This window comes from Malus domestica, chromosome 04, assembly GCF_042453785.1.
Source record: "Malus domestica chromosome 04, GDT2T_hap1".
NCBI lineage: Eukaryota > Viridiplantae > Streptophyta > Magnoliopsida > Rosales > Rosaceae > Malus > Malus domestica.
In genome coordinates, this window is record NC_091664.1 from 20807331 (window position 1) to 20830187 (window position 22857).

Sequence of the window (22857 nt, forward strand, 5' to 3'; positions counted from 1 at the left end):
ATATGAAAACATTTTCAGAGAAATAGTTTCCATTTACCCTCCCTTTTTTTGTTTTGTTTGTGTGTAAATGTTCAAAGATGTCGTCGTAATTCATGGTTGGTGTTTTCAGAGCAGTATATAATTGACCAAAAGCTGGAAAAAAATAAAAAAGAGAAAAGCAGGCAATAACTTTAGCTAGGGTTGGCAACCAGAATGGGAACAACATGGTCGAAAAGTGGGAAAAGCAATTGTCCTCCTACATAACAAAAACTAAATTACAAAAAACAAGTACCTTCATCATTCAAATTCTCTTAAAAAATAATGTATTATTTTCCCAAATAGTTCTTATATATTTGTTTTATATTTGAGGTTGCTTTCGGATTTTCACCAATATTATTACTTATATTTTCCTGCTGTCGATTTTGTACCAAACTTGCTTTTCTAGAACGCGTAGGGCGAGGAAGAAGACCATATAACCAAAAATTAATTAATTAATAAGAAAGAAGTGGCATATGGCTTAATCATATATGTTTAATTATATTTTTTGAGAAGTTTATACGATGGCAAATGACTTTTAGATTACAATTATAGTCACTCTTGTATTTGGTTCAGTAATTGCTAGTGCAATTTTTGAAAAATGGTCCAAAAAAATACATTCACGGCCACATGATTGCTTAAATTGTCCGATCATCAATTATAAACCTCATTTGTTATTGTTACTTACTAATCGAAATGAGTCAAATTGACATCTATACAATTGAAGCATTGATAAATCCATAATATAAATGTTAATATTTGATTACGTAGATGGTGTGATCAAAGTTAAATGGTGTGATCAGTCCACTAATCAAGTGATTTGATCCTATAGTAAAATAGATAGATAAAAAGAAAGAATATGAAAATCAAAATGCAAGTAGACTTCAAATTAGATTAATGTAATTTGTCACTTGTCCATGTGTGAAACAAAGACTTAAGTCAAAGGCGTTCCATCGAAGATAAGAGATATAAAATCTGAAAAATTGCCCGATAAAAATATCTGACAGCTGCCCGAGCTCTGACAATAAAATTGTTCATCAGAAAGAAGAAAGGACCTCGCGGTCAAGCTGCCCGAAATCTGGGCGGTCAGGTCCGAATCCCGAGGCCAATTAGTCCCACATGTACTCGCCGCCTACTACTTAGATTGCCCATTCACATCAACATTCGTTGAAGCCTAAGCCGCTGCAGCACTGCTAACACCAGAGCTGCCCCACCACCACCCATCCGGTGGCAGCACGTCGCCTTTGGAAGGTGGCGCTTGAGAAACTTACCTCTCAGACCACCTTTCAAATGTGATAACGATAAGAGAGTTGGGGGAGATGGGTCAGGGCCTGAGCTGCGGAGAGCCTCGTGAGAATGGAGTCTTTGGAGCTGTGGAGAACGGGGACTTGGGGCTTGTCGGAGCCATGGTGGAAGCTGACCCAAGTGTTTTGGAGCTGAGCAAAGGCCGCCGCCGGCTGTCTGCTCTGCATGTCGCCGCCGCAAATGGCCGGATTGAGGTGGGTTTTGGATTTCATTGATGGGTTTTCAATGGATTTTAATTTTAATTTCTGTTCATTAATGTTCTTGATGGGATTAAGTTTAGGTTCTGTCTATGTTGTTGGATCGGTCTGTTATCAATCCGGATGTGGTGAATCGATACAAACAGGTAATGGGATTTTGTTATTGATGATGGTTTTTGTGAACAAAGATTACTTCTTTCTGCATGCCTTGGATTGGATTGCTTTGTTTTGAATTTGTTCTTCCCATTTGCTTATGTGGTTTAGACTCCGTTAATGTTGGCTGCGATGAATGGGAATATCACCTGTGTCCAAAAGCTTATCCAAGCAGGAGCAAATGTATGTTCAGATTACTTTTTTCTTTTTTGTATAAAGTTTTTGTACTTAAGTTACACTGATCAGATGCTGATATTTGGTTTTTTTGTTGTAATTGTTAGATATTGATGTTTGATTCCCTGAATGGAAGAACCTGCCTGCATTACGCTGCATACTATGGCCATTCAGACTGCCTTCAAGCCATTCTTTCCGCTGCTCATTCCACCCCTGTTGCAAATTCTTGGTTGGTCTTTCTTCACCCTGTCTCTCTATGTCTTTCTCTCTCTCTGATGATTGAAGTTTAATCTTACATAAAATGGCATTTGCAGGGGATTTGCGAGATTTGTGAACATAAGAGATGCAGGTGGTGCAACCCCATTGCATTTAGCAGCCCGCCAAAGACGGCCAGAGTGCGTTCATGTTCTTTTAGACAATGGGGCTCTTGTTTGTGCTTCAACTGGTGGATATGGGTAATTATTTATATATTGTCTTACTCATGTTATAGCTGCACTGTAATAGTTTGACAATTGGATTGATAGAAGTACCATATGTATGCAGCTACCCTGGAAGCACACCACTTCATTTAGCTGCTCGTGGTGGATCTTTAGATTGTGTCCGAGAGTTGCTTGCTTGGGGAGCGGATCGGCTTCACTTAGACTCTTCTGGGTAAATTTCTTTTTATTGGGTGGTGTAAATATCTGCATCTGTACTAAATTATGCGTCTTTCCATGTTAGAAACACTACGTAGATCTATTAGTCAATTAAGTGGATTGTTTGCTTGTCATGAACCTTTATGGACCATTACGTTCCAAAGAACAAATAGATTCCCAATCAGGAATTCACATCTTTATTCTATTCCTGAATTCTTGGGAGCAGCCTCTCCATAAATGGGGGTAAGGCTAGCCGACATTCACCTCTCCCAGACCCTGTGTAAAGCGGGAGCCTTGTGCACTGGGTACGATTCTATTCCTGAATTCCTTATCGCTGCCAGCTAGTTGCTTACCTATTTTTGAATGGTATCTTGGAAAAACTCAATTTTTGTATTAGTATAATAACGTAAACCTCAAGGAAAAGCCTCTTATACTCCACATTTTTCTACATTGGAATTCTTTCTGAGCATTGTCCATATGAGCACATCAGCAAAAATTACTGCACGGGGATGTGGCTTTATAAATTCCATGTGGACAATGCATAAAACCACATCCCCTCACTGTAGTTTTTGTATATTTTCTGCAAAATCATTGGCATCATTGGAGCTTCTAATCCCACAAGTATTCCGTCTTCAAGTAGTGAGTTTTCTACTTTAGGTAAAAGTTCTGTAAATATGTTGCCATGACATCTGAAACCTGATCTCTACAGGAGAATACCATATACAGTTGCTCTGAAGCACAAGCATCAAGCATGCGCTGCTGTACTGAACCCTTCATCAGCAGAGCCTCTCGTCTGGCCATCACCTTTGAAGTTCATCAGTGAGCTCAATCCAGAGGCTAAAGCTTTGTTAGAAAAGGCATTAACGGAAGCAAACATGGAGAGGGAGAAAGCAATCTTGAAGGAGACAGTAGCCTCACTCCCATCTCCTCTGCATTCAGATACAGAGGCTGATGATAATGCCTCTGAGGTAAATGTGCCTTCTCTTCTTCCTTGCATTTAGTTTTTTTTTTTTTTTTTTTATCTATATGATTGGCTCGAGAGGTCGCACTTGGTTCGATAGCAAGTGCCTTCGACCATAAGCGGTAGGTATCGGGTTCGAGACTTGGGAGCAGCCTCTCCATAAATGGAGGTAAAGCTAGCCGACATTCACCTCTCCCAGACCCTGCGTAAAGCGGGAGCCTTGTGCACTGGGTACGACGATCTATATGATTGGCTCGGTAGAAAGGATTTAGAATTTTTCTAGAGTTGAAAAATCATTTTTGAATGAGTAAACCTTGTAAACGTGTTATTGTGCACCGATGCAATGAATTTATAGAAATGGACAATGCATGTGCCTTTAGTTATTCACCGGTCAAATCATTTCATACAGGCTAGTGATGTGGACCTGTGCTGCATATGCTTTGACCAGTTATGCACAATTGAGGTCGTACCATGTGGTCATCAAATGTGTGCGCATTGCACCCTAGCCCTATGCTGCCACAAGAAGCCTGATCCCTCATCTACTTGTCCTACAGTCCCAGTTTGCCCCTTTTGCAGAACCACCATTACCCAACTAGTTGTTGCCAACATTAAGGCCAGCAATGACATGGAGCCGGAAATGAGTCCCGCAAAGCCAAGGAGATCGAGAAAGTCTAATGTCAGCGAAGGTAGCAGTAGCTTCAAGGGGTTGTCGCCTATGAGCTCATTTGGAAGGATGGGCAATCGCAGTTCAGGAAAGGTAGCTGCTGAATGCAATGAGGAGATCCATAAGCCTTGACAAGTGAAGTTGTGGACGTGTTCTCTTTGAGATAAGTTGTCTCGGTTTTGCCCGGGAAGACGGAGAGGGATCCTCAGCGGTATGTTTTCCAATTCATTTGGAGGGTCTTAAATGCTGAAGAGAAAATGAGAATATAGATGTCCTTCCGTAACCTGGATCTCCAGGTCTTGTTTCTTTGAGTATTTTTGTCTGTTTTTCTTTAAATTAAAGAAGCAGCAAAACTTTGAAGGGTTTCTCACCCAATTATAAATATATAATTCTTCATTAAATAAATAAAAGTTCAATTACCTTGCCCTTTTCATGGAAGGAAACAGAGGTAGAAACCTAGTACTTTTTGACTCATTCAATCAAACTATGTTTGTTCTAAGTCCGGCTGCTACGATAGCTAGAAACTTAATATGAAACTTATATAAAGGAAATTTTATTTGAACCTGTATAATTTCTTTCTACACTCAACTTACTCTTTACACCCATATTAATTTTAAGTAAACTATCAATCTCTTTAAACCTAAATTTGCTACCTAAACTACCATCGTAAACTCAATTCAATATAGAAATTTATTTTTGCACCCATTTAGAACATAAAACTCAAAATCATTGTTCTGCAATTCGTTTAAAACGTAAAGAGAGCAGTAGTATGTCTAACATTTTGTCTTGTGCTTAGTCCTTCTTTTGCTGATTTTGCTTACTAGATGATTAAAATAAATAAAAAATTTAAATCCCGTATGTTTCTGCTAGTAATTATGTTTTGGACAAGGCGTTGATTTTGTTCCTAAACCCTTGAAAAATTGAAACGAAATGAAAAACACTTGCATGACCTCAATTGGAGGATTGAAAACTTCAAATATCTATTAGTAAAAAAGAGCTTCTTTTTCTCTATAGGTGCGTCTTAAAGTTTTAGCTACAATGAACATAGGATAAAGATTTCGTGATGATAGGGTTTGATTATTGGTATGGGTTTAATGATAAATTTTAGTTTTAGTGTTAATTTCATATTTTACTTGATGATAATTATGGAATAAGGTAAGAAAGACAATTCACATTTAAAGTTTAAGTTGAGTGTGGAGAAAGAAAGGTTAAAGGAGTTCAAATAAAATTTCTCAACTTACAATTGTCACGAAACACAAAGGCTAATTAATTTTTGGTTTGAGCCGTCTATGGCGACGGATCACCAAAGCCCCTTTAGCATCTCCGCATCTACAAAGAGTTCTCATTTGAAGCACGACGTTTCCATGGGTTTAGGCTGCAATAACCTTGGAAAATAAGATCACTTGAGTGAGCATATATGAGTTAGGTCAGGGGAGTGTGTCCGTCCTCTCTCACTTGAGTTCATTGCCTTTTTCGGAGATTAGATTAATTTAGAATATTGCCTTGTGAAAAAAGTCAAATGAAAGTGTGAAACTAAGCAGTGGAATTGTTTTAGCATTTAGTAATCAAGAATCATTTGGTTGACACCCTTTTAATTAGAGAGCAATTAGAGTTTAATTATAATTAAATTCAAAAGACCTGTATTAATAATAAAAGATCCCTCCATTAATGAAAGTCCTCTCTTTTAAACAACATGGAATCTGAAATTTTAATGTAAGTGATCATTTAACGAGTTTTCCACGCAAACATGAAAGCAGTAATGGAGTTCCAAGTCCATTGCCATATTCTAATAACTCTCTGTTGGATCTTGATCCACCATCTCCACTCTCTGAAGGACTTGGCAGAGCAGCGGCAACCGCACCGTCCACAAACAGCCCGTTGGGGCCGGAAACCGGCACTGCCGGTGAGAAATCTTCGGGGCCATATTCGATTGGAGCGACGTGATTTCTTCTGTTGGTGTTGTGGGTACTTGCTCTCCTTTCTGCCTCAAGAAAGTGACCTAGTGATGGAGTATCATTGCTCACGTTCACAGAGTCATTGGTTAGCTTGGAGCAGAAGGAAAACAACCAAGGTTTGGTTTTACGGTTCTTTTTGTTCTTGGAGGTTTCTGTTGTCCTTCTCCGTGTAGATCTTCCGGAGAGATCTAGGATGCCGGAAACGCCGATGAGGCTCCCCAGTGTGATGCCCTTGTCATGGAAGAAAGATTCAGTTGGCTGAAACCATTCCATGAAGAAAATCACTAAAATCAGATCACGATTTACATGAAACACCAAAACTCGAACACAAATACACAAGAACAGAGCTAGAAATTTCTTCTAAGCAACCCGAAAATCAACTAAGAAAACTTTATTATAGTATGGCTAATACCCAATATAATAGTAGGGATAATTTCAAATAATGATGTATTACAATTCCGACGTTACAAAAATTTCAGTGTAGTAGTGGAAAGTGGCAAAGTGACAAGCAAAATATTAACACATGATTACGCGGGAGAGAGGTTTTTCGGTTTGAATGACAGAACAAGAACACTTTTGCTCATATAATATTTGATATAGAGTATATGCAGTATGAAAATATGTTGGATATTAGATACATATATGTTCTTCATAGATAACATGTGTATTATATAATTGTAGTCTGCAACTTAACAAACAAATCACTTGAGTGGAGGCATATGCCCCCCGTGAGCCTTCATTGACTCCATCCATGCAAATACATGATAATATGTTCTAAACGATAACTTGTTTGCAATAAAATGTCACTGTAACATAATTTCAAATTTAAAGGGATATGGGCTTCTTCATTGTGTTTCCATTTCAGTAACATAATTGAGTATTGGGAAGTTTCATGTGCTGATATTTTATTAAAAGGAAGAGACAATACTAGATTAAGTTGATTACGTAACAAGGTCAAACACCATGATGGTCTTCCATGGGGAAGAGTTAAAATGGACTAATCCAACTTTAACTAGGCAACTGCACCACTCTACTTTTTATGTTTGGATGAGTTTAATTTTTTAGATTTGTGATTATGTATTGGACCATTTTACAGATTTCGAAATTTAAATTTATTTATAATAATAATTAGGGTAGTGAGAAAAAATATTCACATATTTAGTGGGAGAAGCTAAACTTGAGGAGCTGGGTTTTGCTCCCATCAGAACTCTGAAGTTAAGCGAGTTTGGGCGAGAGTAGTACTAGGATGGGTGACCTCCTGGGAAGTCCTCGTGTTGCATCCCCCCACCTCGTTCCCCACTTAGTGGGAAAATGCTTTGTTGTTGTTGTTGTTGTTGTTGTAGAACAAAGTGTCATGATAATAGTGTACTTGTGTCGTATAAGTTGTTCTTCTATTGTGAGAGTTAGATGAGAGTTTCCTACTTCGAGATATAAAATTTATATGAAAATTTTTAGTAAGACAACATGACAACATAACTGGTTAGACCACTTTCTCAAAGGAACACACCCCCTTAAATTAGGAGGAAAGGCGTGACCCCTCAAGATTAAGGAGGAGTTCCTCCTCATTTCACTCACTAACAGATTCACAGAATTTCGTACTTATGATAAAAACCGTTGATATTATAAATAATTTTGTTAACACCATCTTTAGCAAGTGCATGCGTACACCTCAAACAAGTCGATTCTAAAGATAACAAATTGAGGCAATGAAAACAGAGGAATCTTGCATTACGGAGGAGAATAAAACAGAGAGGTCAGAGAAATCATGGAGGATGATGAGCCAACAAGCATGGTGGTAGGGAATGCTAGTACAATGCATGCTTAATGATGGGTTTATACTAATCACATTAAATATTTTGCCATCATTCATCCATTGCAGAAAAATACCGACCTCTGTTTCAAGATCTGAGGACGAAGAAGAAGAAGAGGCGATGGAGGAAGTCGGAGAGGCAGTGATCAAAGTGCTGAATGAGACCGACCCACCGGACAAATCCCGGTTTCTGATCAACCCAACTCTCGCATTCAGCGGTCTCAATCCCAACGGCCACCCTTCGTCCTACAATCATATCGCACAAATGGTTTTGTTAGAGAATGAGAGAGAGAGAGAGAGAGAGAGACAGAGACAGAGAGAGTACCTGGTGAGCCATGATTCCTTTTGTTTTTGCTTTCTCGCTGGTATCTGGGAAACTTTTCACTTCTTCATAGGAAGAACTGTCATTTCATCCAAAAATAAAAAAAATAAAAGAATAAGAAAAGATGATTTGATTAGACGGAACCCTACTATGCTCCGAAGTATTCTATACACCGTGATTTTTTACCGTTAAAATCTTGAACAAGCAAGAAAAGAGAAGATAAAGATGTCGGTGTCAAAAAGAGTTGGAGAAGACTGCTTGAAAAGCAAATGGCCAACGGCATTGCCCCTTATAATCACAAAAGATTCACACAAACACACAAAACAAAGTGATTGCAGAATCTGAGAGAGAGATAGAGAGAGAGAGAGAGAGAGAGAGAGTGACGTCTTACCGTTTTGATAAAGAAGACTGGTTTTCGCTGACAGAAGAGAGTGGGAAAGAGAGAGAGAGAGAGAGAGAGAGAGAGAGAGAGAGAGAGGAGATCCCAACACAAGGGAGAGAACACAGATTATAAAGAAGACCTCTTTATTCTTGCACATGACCATTTTGCCCCCACATTTCTATATCATAGTTTGACACGTAATTATATACAACTGGTGACATTTAAAAAAAATCTCCTATGCAGATTATATAACAATTTTGCATCTCGCATCGCATTGAGTAATTAAACTACGCAGATTATATAACCATTTTGCATCTAGCATAGCATTCAATAGAAAATATATAAAGAATCGTACGTGTAACACTTGGTTCATTCGGATTGGAACAATACTTAGCTACTCAAAGATGAGTGGAAACTCCTACTCAAAATTCATAGTATTTTAATCACAGAGCTTTGTGCTTATGATTAGAATCGTTCATATTATCAATCACACTGTATTGTTCTTACTCATCTTTAAGTAACCAAGTATTGTTCTTCGGATTGTAGATTTAATACCATTGGATTTTGATTTTCACAATAAGCTTACATAGATTAGAAGAATCACACAAATATAAGATTCAGTTGATTTAAAATGACTGTATACATTGTAACAGAAGATATTTCCAAACAATTTAGCTAATGATTATGGAGTGTGCTATCCACACACCTCTTTTTACTTCTCACACACCTCTTGTTAATTTCTGTTCGTTGATCTTCTTCAGTTCATCCGATCCGACGGTTGAAAACCTAAAAAGTGTAGGAGAAGTAAAAAGGGGTGTGGATATCACACCCCATGATTATATTTAATAGTCTTTTCATTCAAATTCTTAATATTTACGTTAAATTTAGTCGCTTTACAGGTTCATTATAAAGGAATTCTAATTTCCCGACGTGAAATATACGCTCTCAAACACATTCCCCGTAGATTTGAAGAATATATGAAAACGTTGTCACAAGATCATCAAAGAGATTTAGGGGAGAAAAAGAAGAAAAAGAAGGAAAAAGAAAGGGATGATGCCTTGAGTCTGGGAGAAGAGAGTTTGGTATACGAATGATGAGGGGAGAAGAGGACACCACACCAGTGTTCCATCCTGTCTTTTGAGGACACCTTTTCTTTTTGGTCCACACTCCACAGTTATTGGCTCTGCTCACTTCAGTCCAAGCTGCTGCAACATTTGCATGCCAATCCATTACATTATTCTCTACTTTTTTATTTATTTATCAAAGTATTACTGTATGCCGTTAATATTATATAGAAAAAGTAGCAGCAAACGGTTCAACGAACCTTGTCCTTCATTGGAGACTTATTTATCATCTTATTTGTCCTTTTATTTACCATTAACAAATTTTTGCTGTTCAAACATCATAATTGAACTATTAGTTCTCTTTACCATTATCTAAAAATCATATCTGCAAAATATCATTCAATTTGAAGGTCATTTAATCATTTATACGTGTTAATCAAACTACGGTTTTGATAACAAGTAGCATCCTCATAGTGGTTGTCCATGTGTATTGTGCATAAGAATACTAAACAATCTCCAAGTTGAATAATTTTTTACAAATATGATCTTTAGATGATAATAAAAAAAATAAACGATTCCAATTCTTATGTTCGGACGATAAAGATTCATTAATCTAATATAGTCATGTACAACGGCTCCAAGGACTTATCTCATTGGTTACATCTACTGTTGGATATAGGGAAATTGTGGAAAATGGCCTTGTAGTTGGATTGCACTTCTATCATCTCTCAAAAGTCCATTTGATTTGTGTATATATAAATTAGGCCAGTTGGTGAGGTTAGTGTATCCGCTCACCTCTCATACGCCTAAGTTCGAATTCACACCTCTACAAATTAAATTAGGGCATCTGTTTGGCAAAAACAAATACAACAAGACGGGCATTCTCAATACCTAATTCTCAGAATTATACAGCACAAACATATCAAAGCAAATCAGGAACAAGTGTTGAGATCGTGGTTAATGGTTGAACTGACTTGCGCCCGGTCGGTAATCTCCGATTCCTAGCAGATCCTGCAAATGTGAGGGTACATTATTCGAACTTTCAACGGAAATTTCACCGGACTCTTCCAGCACACGGCTGAGCGCCCCATATACAAATTAAGAACATTGCAACATAACTTCAAAACGAAAATTACTAATGGATTAAAAGAAAAACAACATCAGGTTTAAATTGATTAGGCATGAGAACCCTAGGAGTTGAAGATACAATGACCAAGATCCAACGGTTAAAAATTCTGTAACATAAAATACTCTGGAGCACCATAGAATTTTCGAAGAGGCCTACTCTATAATAATTTAATCAAATTATGAAGCTTTCTCTTTTTGATATATGGATTAGAAAACAAAGCCTGGAAGGACGTAAACAGATAGCACATGCATGGTCCTGACACTTTAAACTAGATTATCCAACTCTCTGATGCTATGTGCCTTGGACTCTACTCCAAACCCGACAACAAATCTGTGTGTTTGATCATCTTCCCAATGGAAGCTCTAGTTTTACAGTACCCTCACCATAGGACTTTCTTAGATGCTCCGGTGATGAGGGACCATCTGAACGGTCACATAATATTGCAAAAGACAGACCAAGAAGGGACATTAAAAGACCCATCAAGCTAGCTGCTTCTATTTCCTATTCTCTGCAGGATAACCTGAACTCCGCCTATGTATCTTACATTGCCGGTCCCAAGCCCGGATAAAGGAGGAGGGGGAGGGCGTCAGGTAGTCGACAGCCGGCACTCCATGATCACGTCGAATCCCTATGAAAATGAATCCAGAACAAAATCGCGCTAAAGCTAGGGCGTCACCCGTAAGTGGCGCGCTGTGTGGCCCGAGCACAGTGATAAATGAGCAAGGGTCGCTGTATCTCCATCGGCACCCGGATGCAGTGTTAAATGAGCAAGGGGGCCATAGAAACTTCTTTTCGAACGACTCCACTCAAAGTTGTTTGGGAGCATATGCTCCTATCAACTTTACACGGGACACACAAAAGAAGTACTTTGATCCTATTAGACGGGGGAGGGTGAAGAAGCTAGGACAGAAGGGTAGAGTTCAAGAGAGCAAAATGCGTTTAGGAACGTGGAATATAGGAACCTTAACGGGAAAATCTATGGAAGTAGTGGAAGTTATGGTGAGGAGAAGGATAAATATTATGTGCCTACAAGAAACTAAGTGGGTTGGTAGTAAGGCAAAGGATCTAGAAAACTCAGAGTTTAAACTTTGGTATTCGGGCACAAATAGAACGAGAAACGGTGTTGGCATCATCGTGGACAAGACCTTGACACAAGATGTTGTAGATGTCAAGAGGGTAGGAGATAGAATCATGGCAATCAAGATTGTAATAGGACAAGAACTTATCAATGTGATTAGTGCGTACGCACCTCAAGTAGGGTTGGATAAGAGTTCGAAGGAGAAATTTTGGGAAGACCTTGGAGACTTGGTGCAAGGAATTGCTCAGACGGAGAAGTTATTTATAGGAGGAGATTTAAATGGACACGTGGGCAGGGAGACAGGCAACTATGGAGGTTTCCATGGTGGCCATGGTTTTGGGGAGAGAAACGAGGATGGGGAAGCTATCTTGGATTTTGCAATGGCATATGATCTCTTCTTAGCCAACACATTCTTTAAGAAGAGAGAAGAACATGTGATCACCTACAAGAGTGGGTCGTCAAAAACACAAATAGATTTTCTCCTAATGAGGAAAGGAGATCGTATAACTTGTAAGGATTGCAAAGTTATACCAGGAGAGAGCGTGGCTAATCAACATCGCTTGTTGGTGATGGATGTACATATCAAAAGAGTGAGACAAAAGAACAAGACTTGGAAGTGCCCAAGGACTAGATGGTGGAATCTAAAAGAAGAAAAACAAGTCATTTTCAAAGAGAAAGTAATCACCCAGTGTGTGTGGGATAGAGAGAGGGAAGCTAGCCAAATGTGGGATTCCATGGCTAGTTGTATTCGAAAAGTAGCAAAAGAGGTATTAGGAGAGTCCAAAGGTTTTGCCCCACACCAAAAGGAATCTTGGTGGTGGAATGAGGAGGTACAAACAAAGGTGAAGACTAAGAAGGAATGTTGTAAAGCCTTATACAAGGATAGGACCGATGAAAATGGTGAAAGGTATAGAAAAGCGAAGCAAGAAGCGAAGAAAGCTGTGAGAGAAGCTAAGTTAGCGGCTTATGACGATATGTATAAGCGACTAGATACCAAAGAAGGAGAGTTGGATATCTATAAATTAGCTAGAGCAAGGGAAAAGAAGACAAAGGACCTAAACCAAGTGAGGTGCATCAAGGATGAGGATGGAAAGGTTCTTGCTACAGAGAACGCGGTTAAAGACAGATGGAAAGGTTATTTTCATAATCTTTTCAATGAAGGACATGAAAGGAGTGCTTCTTTAGGGGAGTTGAGTAACTCAGAAGAGTGTAGAAACTACTCTTTTTATCGTAGAATCCGGAAGGAAGAAGTGGTTGTAGCTTTGAAGAAGATGAAGCATAGAAAAGCAGTAGGCCCAGACGATATACCAATCGAAGTGTGGAAAGTTTTGGGAGAGACAGGTATAACATGGCTCACTGACCTTTTCAATAGGATTTTGAAAACGAAGAAGATGCCAAATGAGTGGCGAACGAGCACTTTGGTGCCTATCTACAAGAATAAGGGTGACGTACAAAATTGCATGAACTATAGGGGTATTAAGCTAATGAGTCATACAATGAAGCTCTGGGAGAGAGTCATTGAGCATAGATTGAGGCAAGAGACACGGGTTTCGGACAATCAATTCGGGTTCATGCCAGGGCGCTCAACCATGGAGGCAATCTATCTCTTACGAAGATTGATGGAAAGATATAGAGATGGGAAAAAGGATTTACACATGGTCTTTATAGATTTGGAAAAAGCGTATGATAGGGTCCCAAGAGACATTCTTTGGAGGATTTTAGAGAAGAAAGGAGTACGAGTAGCATATATCCAAGCTATAAGGGATATGTATGAAGGAGCAAAGACTGCCGTAAGAACTCATGAAGGACAAACCGAAAGCTTTCCCATAACTGTAGGATTACATCAAGGCTCATCCTTAAGTCCTTACCTTTTTGCGTTGGTAATGGATGAGTTAACAGGACATATTCAAGATGATATTCCTTGGTGTATGCTTTTCGCAGACGATATAGTGTTGATAGATGAAACTCAGGAAGGGGTAAATGCAAAGCTTAACCTTTGGAGAGAAGTGTTGGAATCTAAAGGTCTTCGCCTAAGCCGATCAAAGACAGAATATATGGAGTGCAAGTTCAGTGCAAATGGAGGCCAAAACGAGTTAGGGGTGAGGATCGGAGATCAAGAAATACCAAAGAGCGACCGTTTTCGTTACCTAGGATCTATCTTGCAAAAGAACGGAGAATTAGATGGAGATCTCAACCATAGAATACAAGCTGGATGGATGAAGTGGAAGAGTGCATCCGGCGTGTTGTGTGACCGCCGTATGCCACTGAAGCTCAAGGGAAAATTTTATAGGACGGCAATAAGGCCAGCGATGCTGTATGGCACAGAATGTTGGGCGGTGAAGCATCAACACATACACAAAATGGGTGTAGCGGAGATGAGGATGCTTCGTTGGATGTGTGGGCACACGAGAAAGGATAAGATTAAGAATGAGGATATCCGGGGTAAAGTAGGAGTAGCCGAAATTGAAGGCAAGATGAGAGAAAATCGGTTACGGTGGTTTGGACATGTGCAACGAAGGCCTACTGACGCTCCAATTAGAAGATGCGACTATGGGACAGAGGTTCAGGGCCGAAGGGGTAGAGGAAGACCTAGGAAAACTTTGGAAGAGACTCTAAGAAAAGACTTAGAGTACTTGGATCTAACGAAGGACATGACACAGGACCGAGCACAATGGCGTTCTAAGATTCATATAGCCGATCCCACTCAGTGACTTGGATTTTCCAAGTCTCCAATCGAGAAGTTTTCCTCACTCGGGAAATTAAGGGAACACTACCCCAACCTACATGCTCCACTCAGAAAGCTTCAACATACAAGCTTCAACAAAAGAAAATTCAAAGAACTTAGCGAAGAAGGTTTTGGTGTATTTAACACAATACGTTGAAATGAAGGAAAACTTATTTATTGATATCCCCGATAAGCTACAAATGTGTACATATACATGAGTCAAAATAAACAAACAAGAGGGAGCCTTCACAAGGGTTGCTTAGGAGAAGTTTCAGCAGTCGGTAGAGCCCCAGAAAGAGAAGGCACCGGAGGGGGATCATTCGGAACCTCAGTACTGGACAGAACCCTAGAAGGAGGAGGCATCAGAGGTTGATTATTTGGAGCTTCATTACGCGGTACAGCCCCAGAAGACGAAGGCAATAAATGCCTTTGGAACAAACCCACAAATCTCTGATGATCAAGTAAAACCTGACCATCAGTTTCCTTCATCTGGTCAAGCTTCCTCTTCATGTTTGTAGCATAGTCATGTGCGAGCCGGTGCAACTGTTTATTCTCATGCTTGAGCCCTCTAATCTCCTGTTTGAGACTCATCACCTCAGCCGCCAATGATTCAACTTGGCGGGTTCGAGCAAATAGGCGTTGGGCCATATTAGACACAGAACCTGCACACTGAACACTGAGAGCCAGCGAATCCTTAACAGCTAACTCATCAGACCGTTTGGAAAGTAGTCTGTTATCTTTGGGAGTGAGAAGGTTCCTGGCCACCACCGCAGCAGTCATATCATTCTTCATCACGGAATCCCCAACGGTAAGAGGACCAGTAGGGGAGACGAAGGATGGGCGCCATATGTTGTCTGGAGAAGGCGGGGCTGCCTCTTCAACAAGGTTCAAGTCAAAACGACGGTCGGAGGGGCCAGACATTTTCAAAGGTGTTGAAGAGAGAAGAGGTTGGACAAATCAAGATCTTAGAAGTGCAAGAATGGAGCTTCTACTGGTGGAGATTCAAGTGTGCTTTGGAACTTAATGCCAGCCCCTATAAAAATCTGCACTCGACGGATCTTCAGAAATCGAAGAGGCGTTTGCTTTCTCAAAAGCTGGGCTGCTTAGAGACCACGAGGGTTGATCTCAGAAATCGAAGAGGCGTTTGCTTTCTCAAAAGTTAGGCTGCTCAAAGACCACGAAGGCCGATCTCAGAAATCGAAGAGGCGCTCGCTTTCTCAAAAGCTGGGCTCCTCAGAGACCACGAGGGCCGATCTCAGAAATCGAAGAGGCACCTACTTTTCCAGCCTTGTCAGCACCTGTCACACGCACACTCAGCTTTGCGGAAATTATGGGCATTCTGTCGAAGACTTCTGAGGAAGTAGAAAACACATGAATCTTACTGTTCAATCACCCATTTTCCACACGCAACACTAGCTCATGGGTACCACAGATAACTTTGCCAAAGTTCTCTGCCAAAATTGAGCACGTAAAGCTTGTAGCTCCCACTACATCGCTCTGACCAAGAAAGGTAAAAGAATAGCAAAGAAACAGCACTAACAAAGTTTAGACCCATAAATTTTGAAGGTCTAGCTACCATATTATTACCCACAAGGGTAAAGGAACAGTACCACTGCTGGATAATTGGAAAGTCCCTGTGTGTCAACCTCTGTGCTTCGTGGCAAGGTAGACTAGTAAACATGCCCAACCTTTACTCACACTCGAGAAAACACTACCAATAAGATTGCTTGCTCCAAAATCGAAGAGGCACCGTCCTCCGAATCTCGAGAGCCAGACTCCCAACATGACTACTTTCTCAAAAATCGAAGAGAGGGTAAAGGAACAGTACCATTGCTGGATAATTGGAAAATCCCTGTGTGTCAACCTCTGTGCTTCGTGGCAAGGTAGACTAGCAAACATGCCCAACCTTTACTCACATTCGAGAAAACACTCCCAACAAGATTGCTTGCTCCAAAATCGAAGAGGCACCGCCCTCCGAATCTCGAGAGCCAGACTCCCAACATGATTACTTTCTCAAAAATCGAAGTGACACTGCTCCCCGAATCTCGAGAGCCAGACCCCCATCATGATTGCTTTCTTAAAAATCGAAGATGCATCGTTCTCCGAATCAATCGAAGAGACGCTCGCTTTCTCAAAAGCTGGGCTGCTCAGAGACCACGAGGGCCGATCTCAGAAATCGAAGAGGCACCTACTTTTCTAGCCTTGTCAGCACCTGTCACACGCACACTCAGCTTTGCGGAAATTATGGGCATTCTGTCGAAGACTTCTCGAGAGCACAGACCACTTTTTCAAAGTGCTCTGACAGAGTTAAAACATGTGAAGCTGGCAGCTCCCACTACCGTGCTATGACCAAGCAGGGTAAAGGAATAGCATTACTACTTGTTGTTAGGGAGACTCCTATATATGTCGACCTCCATCCCCAACGGACAGGCAGACCTGCAAAAATGTTCAACCCTTCCTCATATTTGAGAGGGCACTCCCAACGAAGCCTTTCGAAATATTCAGCTTTCTTTCCCCCCGATAATACCTTTGCAAACAAGCTATACTAGAGCAAGAATATCTCATATCATCAGGGTTAAAAGCAAGAGTATCCCATATCATGCTTTTTCCCTGTCTTTTCCTTTGGCCTTGTTGTTACCTGCAAGACAAGGAGAAAGAGAGCAATCAGTCAGCACTTGGAATCAAGCTTCCAGCCAGGAACTGACTGCCTGGAACCCCTTACCTGATTACTTACCTGGCATTGCTCTCGAGTACTCATCTTCAACATCTTATGTTTCCAGGGAAGATACCGCATCTGCTTGAGGAACAGATAGGGCAAGTGCGAAGGATACAAGGAAGCATGTGGAGACAAGCGTAACAGCACACGTGCCGATACATCCATTACTCTGTCAAAAGCAAAAGTATCCCATATCAGCAGGGTCGAACGTACTCTAGATTTGATGGACTTGTTTTGACCCTCAAATTCTTCAGTCGGCTCTGGAGGAAACCAGAAAACCCTCCAGCTCAGTTCAAGAATAAGCCTGTGGAAAGTTACTTCTTCAAAAGCAAAAGTATCCCATATCATCTCTTCTCATCTTTCTTCTCTTTATCCTTCATGCTACTGCAAGATGGGGAGAAGGTGAACAATCAGCCGGAGCTCTGATTGCTTACCTTGTCTGTCACCTCTTTCAGCAGATCCCCTAGCTCGGCGACTTGGGAGACTCCTACTACATGGTTTGTATCGCGCTTGACCAAGCCTGAAACTACAAGTAAGCTTCAAGTGAAATTGATACATTACCTTGTGCATCTCCACCAGTTAAAGATACCACCCCTGGATGGAGGAAGAGTACTTCCAGAGAAGATGCTACATCTACCTATGAGACAGATAAGGCAAGTCAAGACGATACCACACTCCGATACTTAGAAGTTTCGTGATTACGAGATCATTCTCTCACAATATTTCCTAATGTCATTTGTACTAAATCATTCACTTGTACTCACTAAAGGAGAGCTTGAACCTATGTACTTGTGTAAACCCTTCACAATTAATGAGAACTCTTCTATTCCGTGGACGTAGCCAATCTGGGTGAACCACGTACATCTTGTGTTTGCTTTCCTATCTCTATTCATTTATATACTTATCCACACTAATGACCGGAGCAATCTAGCGAAGATCACAAAAAGCGACCGTTTTTGCTGCCTAGGATCTATCTTGCAAGAGAACGGAGAATTAGATGGAGATCTCAACCATAGAATACGACCTGGACGGATGAAGTGTAAGAGTGCATCCGGCGTGTTATGTGACCGTCGTAGGCCACTGAAGCTCAAGGGAAAATTTTATAGGACGACAATAAGGCCAACGATGTTGTATGGCACAGAATGTTGGACGGTGAAGCATCAACACGTACACAAAATGGGTGTAGCGGAGATGAGGATGCTTCGTGGGATGTGTGGGCACACGAGAAAGGATAAGATTGGGCATGAGGATATCCGAGGTAAAGTAGGAGTAGCCGAAATTGAAGGAAAGATGAGAGAAAATCGGTTCCGGTGATTTGGACATGGGCAAAGAAGGCCGACTGACGCTCCGGTTCGAAGATGTGACTACGGGACAGAGGTTCAGGGCCGAAGGGGTAGAGGAAGACCTAGGAAAACTTTAGAAGAGACTCTAAGAAAAGACTTAGAGTACTTGGATCGAACGGAGGACATGACACAAAACCGAGCGCAATGGCGTTCTAGGATTCATATAGCCGACCCCACTTAGTGGGAAAAGGCTTTGTTGTTGTTGTTGTTGTTGTTGTTGCAGGATAACCTGACCTGCATCATCCGGAGTACCCGATACTCTCATCATTTATCAAAATAAACAAAAAACTCATATCCTCACTTAGCATATGAAAAGCAACCTCCAGCAGAATATGAGAACCAGTTCCATGAAAGCACGCATTAAGTCCCAAACTTTTAACAGGTTATCAAACAGATTCATAGCAGATACTTGGAAATCTTATGGGGTTCAGGAAAAAAACTATAGTTATGTGCTATAGATCACGCAATTTTGAGCCAAACACCATGATTTCGACAGGGTTAGACAGTATTTAGGTACACTTGTCATTGGGTTTGGCAGATTTTTCCCAATCTTGTCTAACTTTCACAATCAGTTCAAGAAAAAGGCAAACATAAAAGAGTCTAGTCATCTAATCTAAGTGTGCTGAAGTGATGTTAGAAGCTAACTTCCTAGCCGTGTACCAGATTAGATTAGCAACAAGTTACGCTAAGCTCGGGTTAAAACAAGCTTACAATTTGAAGAACGGATAGTCAAATGAAGCTGCCAAAATATGCCAAAGGAATATGGAAAAAGAGAGAAAAAATTACCTGGGATGCTTTGCTTTTAGCCCTGGTCTCTGCTGTGCTTGGAATATCATGATTCGGTTTATTGAATCTCTTCTCACGCCGGTCGCATGCGCCCCATCCATCTGAGAACCTACCACCCCTAGTGACAAGGGAAGGAGGCAAAATAGCAAAAAACAGCAATCATATTCATAATGAACTGTGACATGATACAGGAATCACATTACTATCTTAATGCAAAAGCTCCCAAGATCCAAAATTCATACTGCATGTGTGCCCGAACCACAAATTCAGCGCGAAGAACATTTCGATCTTTATCAAACTCAATGGTCTTGTCTTTGATCTCAAAAGAGAGATTGAAGTAAAACGATATCTTCCTCCAACCTAACACAACACAAACACATACATGAAACACATCTCATTCTGCGCCTACAATTTCCCCTTGAATTGAAACAATTAACATCTCTATAAACCTGTTTACCTGACTTTTTAATGAAAGGATGCCCAGAAATCATAGTGTAATCTGTTTTCTCCAGAATCTATCAGTTGAAACAACACAAAAACAACAACTAATTAGGCCGGCAGCGTCGAAACTATCTAGGGAATTCAGATTTACCCAATTTCATAACTTAATCTTACATAATAAAGTAGCAAAATTAAAGAAATTACGATACAGTAAAGCCCAAATGCACTGAAAAGCTCAATCAGAGTTTAATCTGTTCAATCTATCTATCGAAAACACACAAACGAAGCATAATTTTGGTCAAAACTGTCCACTGAATTCAAATTTGACGGCTTAATCGTTTAATTAAGTAGGAAAAGTTAAGAAATTAGACATGCAGTAAAACCCAATTGAACTGAAAACTTCAATCATCTAAGCAAAATTACCGCCATAGCTGCATTCTGATACTCCTTGAACAAAGAGACCGAAGGGAACCTCCCGGACATGCTATGAGCAGCTACATCCCTCTCCTCTCTCCGCGCATGGCTCACAGGGCTCGCAAAATTCCCGATCCCCGGCGACAAGTGCGTTTCCGGCAACGAATAAAACGGCGTCGTAGGAGTGGTAGGCGTCGTGCGCTGCACATTTCGAACTACGACAAGAGGACTAGTGTCGTTCATTTCGGAAGAAGAGGACCTCGCGATCTTGCTCGGGGGATGAAACGCCCAGGGTTCCTCGATGACCACGCCTTCTGATGCGGATGACTTGGAGTCGGAGTCGGCCGAGGAGTCAAGCCTTGCGGCGCTCTTGAAGAGCTTCGGCGGTGGAGAAGGTTTTGAGACTGGAGAGGAGCGAGGGTAGTTTGGGTATTGGATTGCGAGGGGCTTGCGGGGTTGGGGTTTGGATTTGGAGGAGGAGTGGGAGGCGGCGGCGGAGTCGATGACGGCCCACAGAGCGGCGTCGTCTAGGTCATTGTCGTCCACGACGGGGTAGAGGCTCGGGGAGGCCATGGGCGGTGGATTTTGCAGAGTTGCGTGAGCTGGACGACTGAGATCCGGCGCTCCGCGTCCGAATAACCAAAAAAATACGGGCGCGGGAATTCAAATTGGGAAACGATGGGCCAGAGTTACCACCGTAAGATTAGGCCTAGGATCCAAGTTGGTTGGGCCCAAGCTGAAATTTTCATTAAAACAAAGAAAAATCAAAGGCTCTCCTACTAATTTTTTTAATAAATACAAACCATATTCAACAAATTATTTATTTGAAATACGAGGAGGAAGACTTGAACTTGGGTGAAAAGGAGGAAGGACACTGCTTTGGAGGATATTATTCACAGTTATTAAACTAGGGTGACGATTTTTAAACTTTCATTTTCTCCAAGTAAATGAAGTTGGTTGGCTACACTTAAACTTAATTGGACTTATTAATAATTTAGTACAAAATCATGACAAAGCACGAAATTTTAATTTGAAATAACAATTAATTCCAAAAAAAAACATAAATTTATTTCAAGAGGAACAGCATTTGATACCATAGGCTTGTCAATCGACAAAAAATCCTCTTTAAAAAGGGGTTTTTGCAAGCCACGTGCTCATATTTGACGAAATTATAGATGGAAATTCCCATAGATGCCATATTGCCATATTGGTTAAGTTTGGGTGGATAATTGTATTTCAAATTAAAATAGTCGCCCAATTTAGGTGGGGTATATAACATGGAAGAAGAAGAATACATTGGATTCCGTGGAGGAAATTATGTAAACCGAACGATGAGGGTGGCCTGGGTTTTAAAGCGTTATGGCGAGCTCGTGTGCTGAGGAAGGTTAAAATATGCGTGTGGCTATGTTGTATGGATGCTTTAACAACAAAGGACAATCTACACAAAAGGAAAACGCATACGGAGACAACCTATTTGTTATGTGATGAGAATGCTGAAACGATTGAACACCTGATGAGGGATTGCCCACGAGCGTGGCCGGCTGTTTGGTTTTCCAGCCAGTTGGGAATACAAAGTAAGAGGATCGACGAGAGAGCATGCTAGAGTGGGTGGCTGCACTTGCCGGTTCTTTGTCCGGGGAGAGTTTCGACCTTACATTGTTGTTTATTATGGAGTATTTGGACGGAACACAACTCACTACTTTGGCAAGGTAAGGCACTGAATCCTCTGGAAATAAATCGTAAAATGCAAACTTGGTTGCAGGAATACCACAAATGGCACGGACTGAGAAAAACCACCAAGCCTGTCGTGGTGCAGCCATGGACACCACCTAAGAGTGGATGGGTAAAGTGCAATTTCAATGTGCCATGGGATGATCGAATGGAAACTGGAGGAGTTGATGGAGTTCGATCACCGTTGCTGGTAGAAACTTTTGCAGCAAGGGATGCGACTTCGTTTGCACAACGGATGAAGCACACAAAGGTGGAGTTTGAAGGTGATGCTTTGATGGTTATCAAGGCGTTACAATACGAAGGTCTGGAGAATTCATCTCCATTTGGGCATATTATATCATTGATACTCGCAGGACAACGAACAAGGTGGCACACAGGTTGGCTAGTTAGGTTTAACGCTGGCTACTCATGTTGTTTGGTTTGAAGAGCCCCGATGTATTTTTGGATCTTCGATCGGATTAAAATTTCTTGCAAGGTTTTTATCGAGACTCACTGTATGCACCATATCCTCATTGTTGTACATATCTAACTTCTCCATTGTCGTACCTTTGCTTAAATCACGCTATGCACAAGCTAATTTCGCTTCATTTTTCTTCAAAAAAAATGGTATCTCCATTTTGTTATTTATACATGTACTACGCGTGTCATCGACTCCCCTGCATCTCTAACAAACTACTTGAAATTAAAATCAATAAAGTCCAGTGTTTTGAAATCCCCACCCTTTGAAACGCTGCGTTCTGATTTGCTTGAAATGCCGAAACGGGGGTGCAAGCTTCTCCATCGCCATCATTCCCAAATTCCTCAATCAGATTTGAATCGTCCTTGACATTAACAGCTTCCTTGTCTGAATCCACCAG

The 22857-nt window shown here is 40.9% G+C and overlaps 3 protein-coding genes and 1 long non-coding RNA gene across 6 annotated transcripts; 2 read left to right on the forward strand and 2 right to left on the reverse strand.

Moving 5' to 3' along the window:
* The first annotated feature begins 951 nt into the window (after nt 1-951).
* LOC103433405 (putative E3 ubiquitin-protein ligase XBAT31) lies at nt 952-4530 on the forward strand. Its single transcript, XM_008371662.4, has 8 exons — nt 952-1514; nt 1601-1663; nt 1782-1853; nt 1952-2073; nt 2159-2299; nt 2388-2495; nt 3189-3447; nt 3850-4530. Exons 1-8 carry the CDS (start codon nt 1335-1337, stop codon nt 4234-4236), a joined length of 1332 nt encoding a protein of 443 aa, XP_008369884.1. The 5' UTR covers nt 952-1334; the 3' UTR covers nt 4237-4530.
* A 1201-nt stretch (nt 4531-5731) lies between these two features.
* Nucleotides 5732-8672, reverse strand: LOC103433404 (uncharacterized protein At3g17950-like). 3 transcript variants are annotated; one of them, XM_017331792.3, is made up of 5 exons: nt 8583-8628; nt 8378-8479; nt 8195-8270; nt 7951-8115; nt 5732-6317 (listed from the first exon to the last, which is right to left on the reverse strand). In XM_017331792.3, exons 3-5 carry the CDS (start codon nt 8204-8206, stop codon nt 5826-5828), a joined length of 669 nt encoding a protein of 222 aa, XP_017187281.2. In that variant the 5' UTR covers nt 8207-8270; nt 8378-8479; nt 8583-8628; the 3' UTR covers nt 5732-5825. The 3 variants fall into 3 exon arrangements, with proteins under 3 accessions (XP_017187281.2, XP_008369882.2, XP_008369883.2); XM_008371660.4 differs by lacking the exon at nt 8378-8479 and having other exon boundaries at nt 8583-8672; XM_008371661.4 differs by lacking the exon at nt 8583-8628 and having other exon boundaries at nt 8378-8490.
* On the forward strand, nt 6313-8334 carry LOC139194908 (uncharacterized). The gene is made up of 2 exons (XR_011579666.1): nt 6313-7854; nt 7939-8334. It is a non-coding gene; the product is annotated as an uncharacterized lncRNA (long non-coding RNA).
* Nucleotides 8673-10361: 1689 nt separating the features above from the next.
* On the reverse strand, nt 10362-21035 carry LOC103433407 (uncharacterized). The gene is made up of 5 exons (XM_008371664.4): nt 20279-21035; nt 19872-19929; nt 19657-19774; nt 19415-19532; nt 10362-10648 (listed from the first exon to the last, which is right to left on the reverse strand). Exons 1-5 carry the CDS (start codon nt 20840-20842, stop codon nt 10595-10597), a joined length of 912 nt encoding a protein of 303 aa, XP_008369886.2. The 5' UTR covers nt 20843-21035; the 3' UTR covers nt 10362-10594.
* Between the last annotated feature and the right edge of the window lie 1822 nt (nt 21036-22857).

Bases quoted from the DNA above. Each gene is read 5' to 3' on its own strand.
- LOC103433405 (XM_008371662.4), top strand. From the start codon at position 1,335: ATGGGTCAGGGCCTGAGCTGCGGAGAGCCTCGTGAGAATGGAGTCTTT. The intron at 1,664-1,781 runs GTAATGGGATTT...TATGTGGTTTAG, and splicing joins TGGTGAATCGATACAAACAG to ACTCCGTTAATGTTGGCTGC. The intron at 2,074-2,158 runs GTTGGTCTTTCT...TGGCATTTGCAG, and splicing joins ACCCCTGTTGCAAATTCTTG to GGGATTTGCGAGATTTGTGA.
- LOC103433404 (XM_008371660.4), bottom strand. The intron at 6,318-7,950 runs GTCGGTATTTTT...GAATGGTTTCAG, and splicing joins CCTCAGATCTTGAAACAGAG to CCAACTGAATCTTTCTTCCA.
- LOC103433407 (XM_008371664.4), bottom strand. From the start codon at position 20,842: ATGGCCTCCCCGAGCCTCTACCCCGTCGTGGACGACAATGACCTAGAC. The intron at 19,775-19,871 runs GTAAACAGGTTT...GTGTTGTGTTAG, and splicing joins TCCTTTCATTAAAAAGTCAG to GTTGGAGGAAGATATCGTTT. The intron at 19,533-19,656 runs GTATGAATTTTG...CCTTGTCACTAG, and splicing joins GTGGTTCGGGCACACATGCA to GGGTGGTAGGTTCTCAGATG.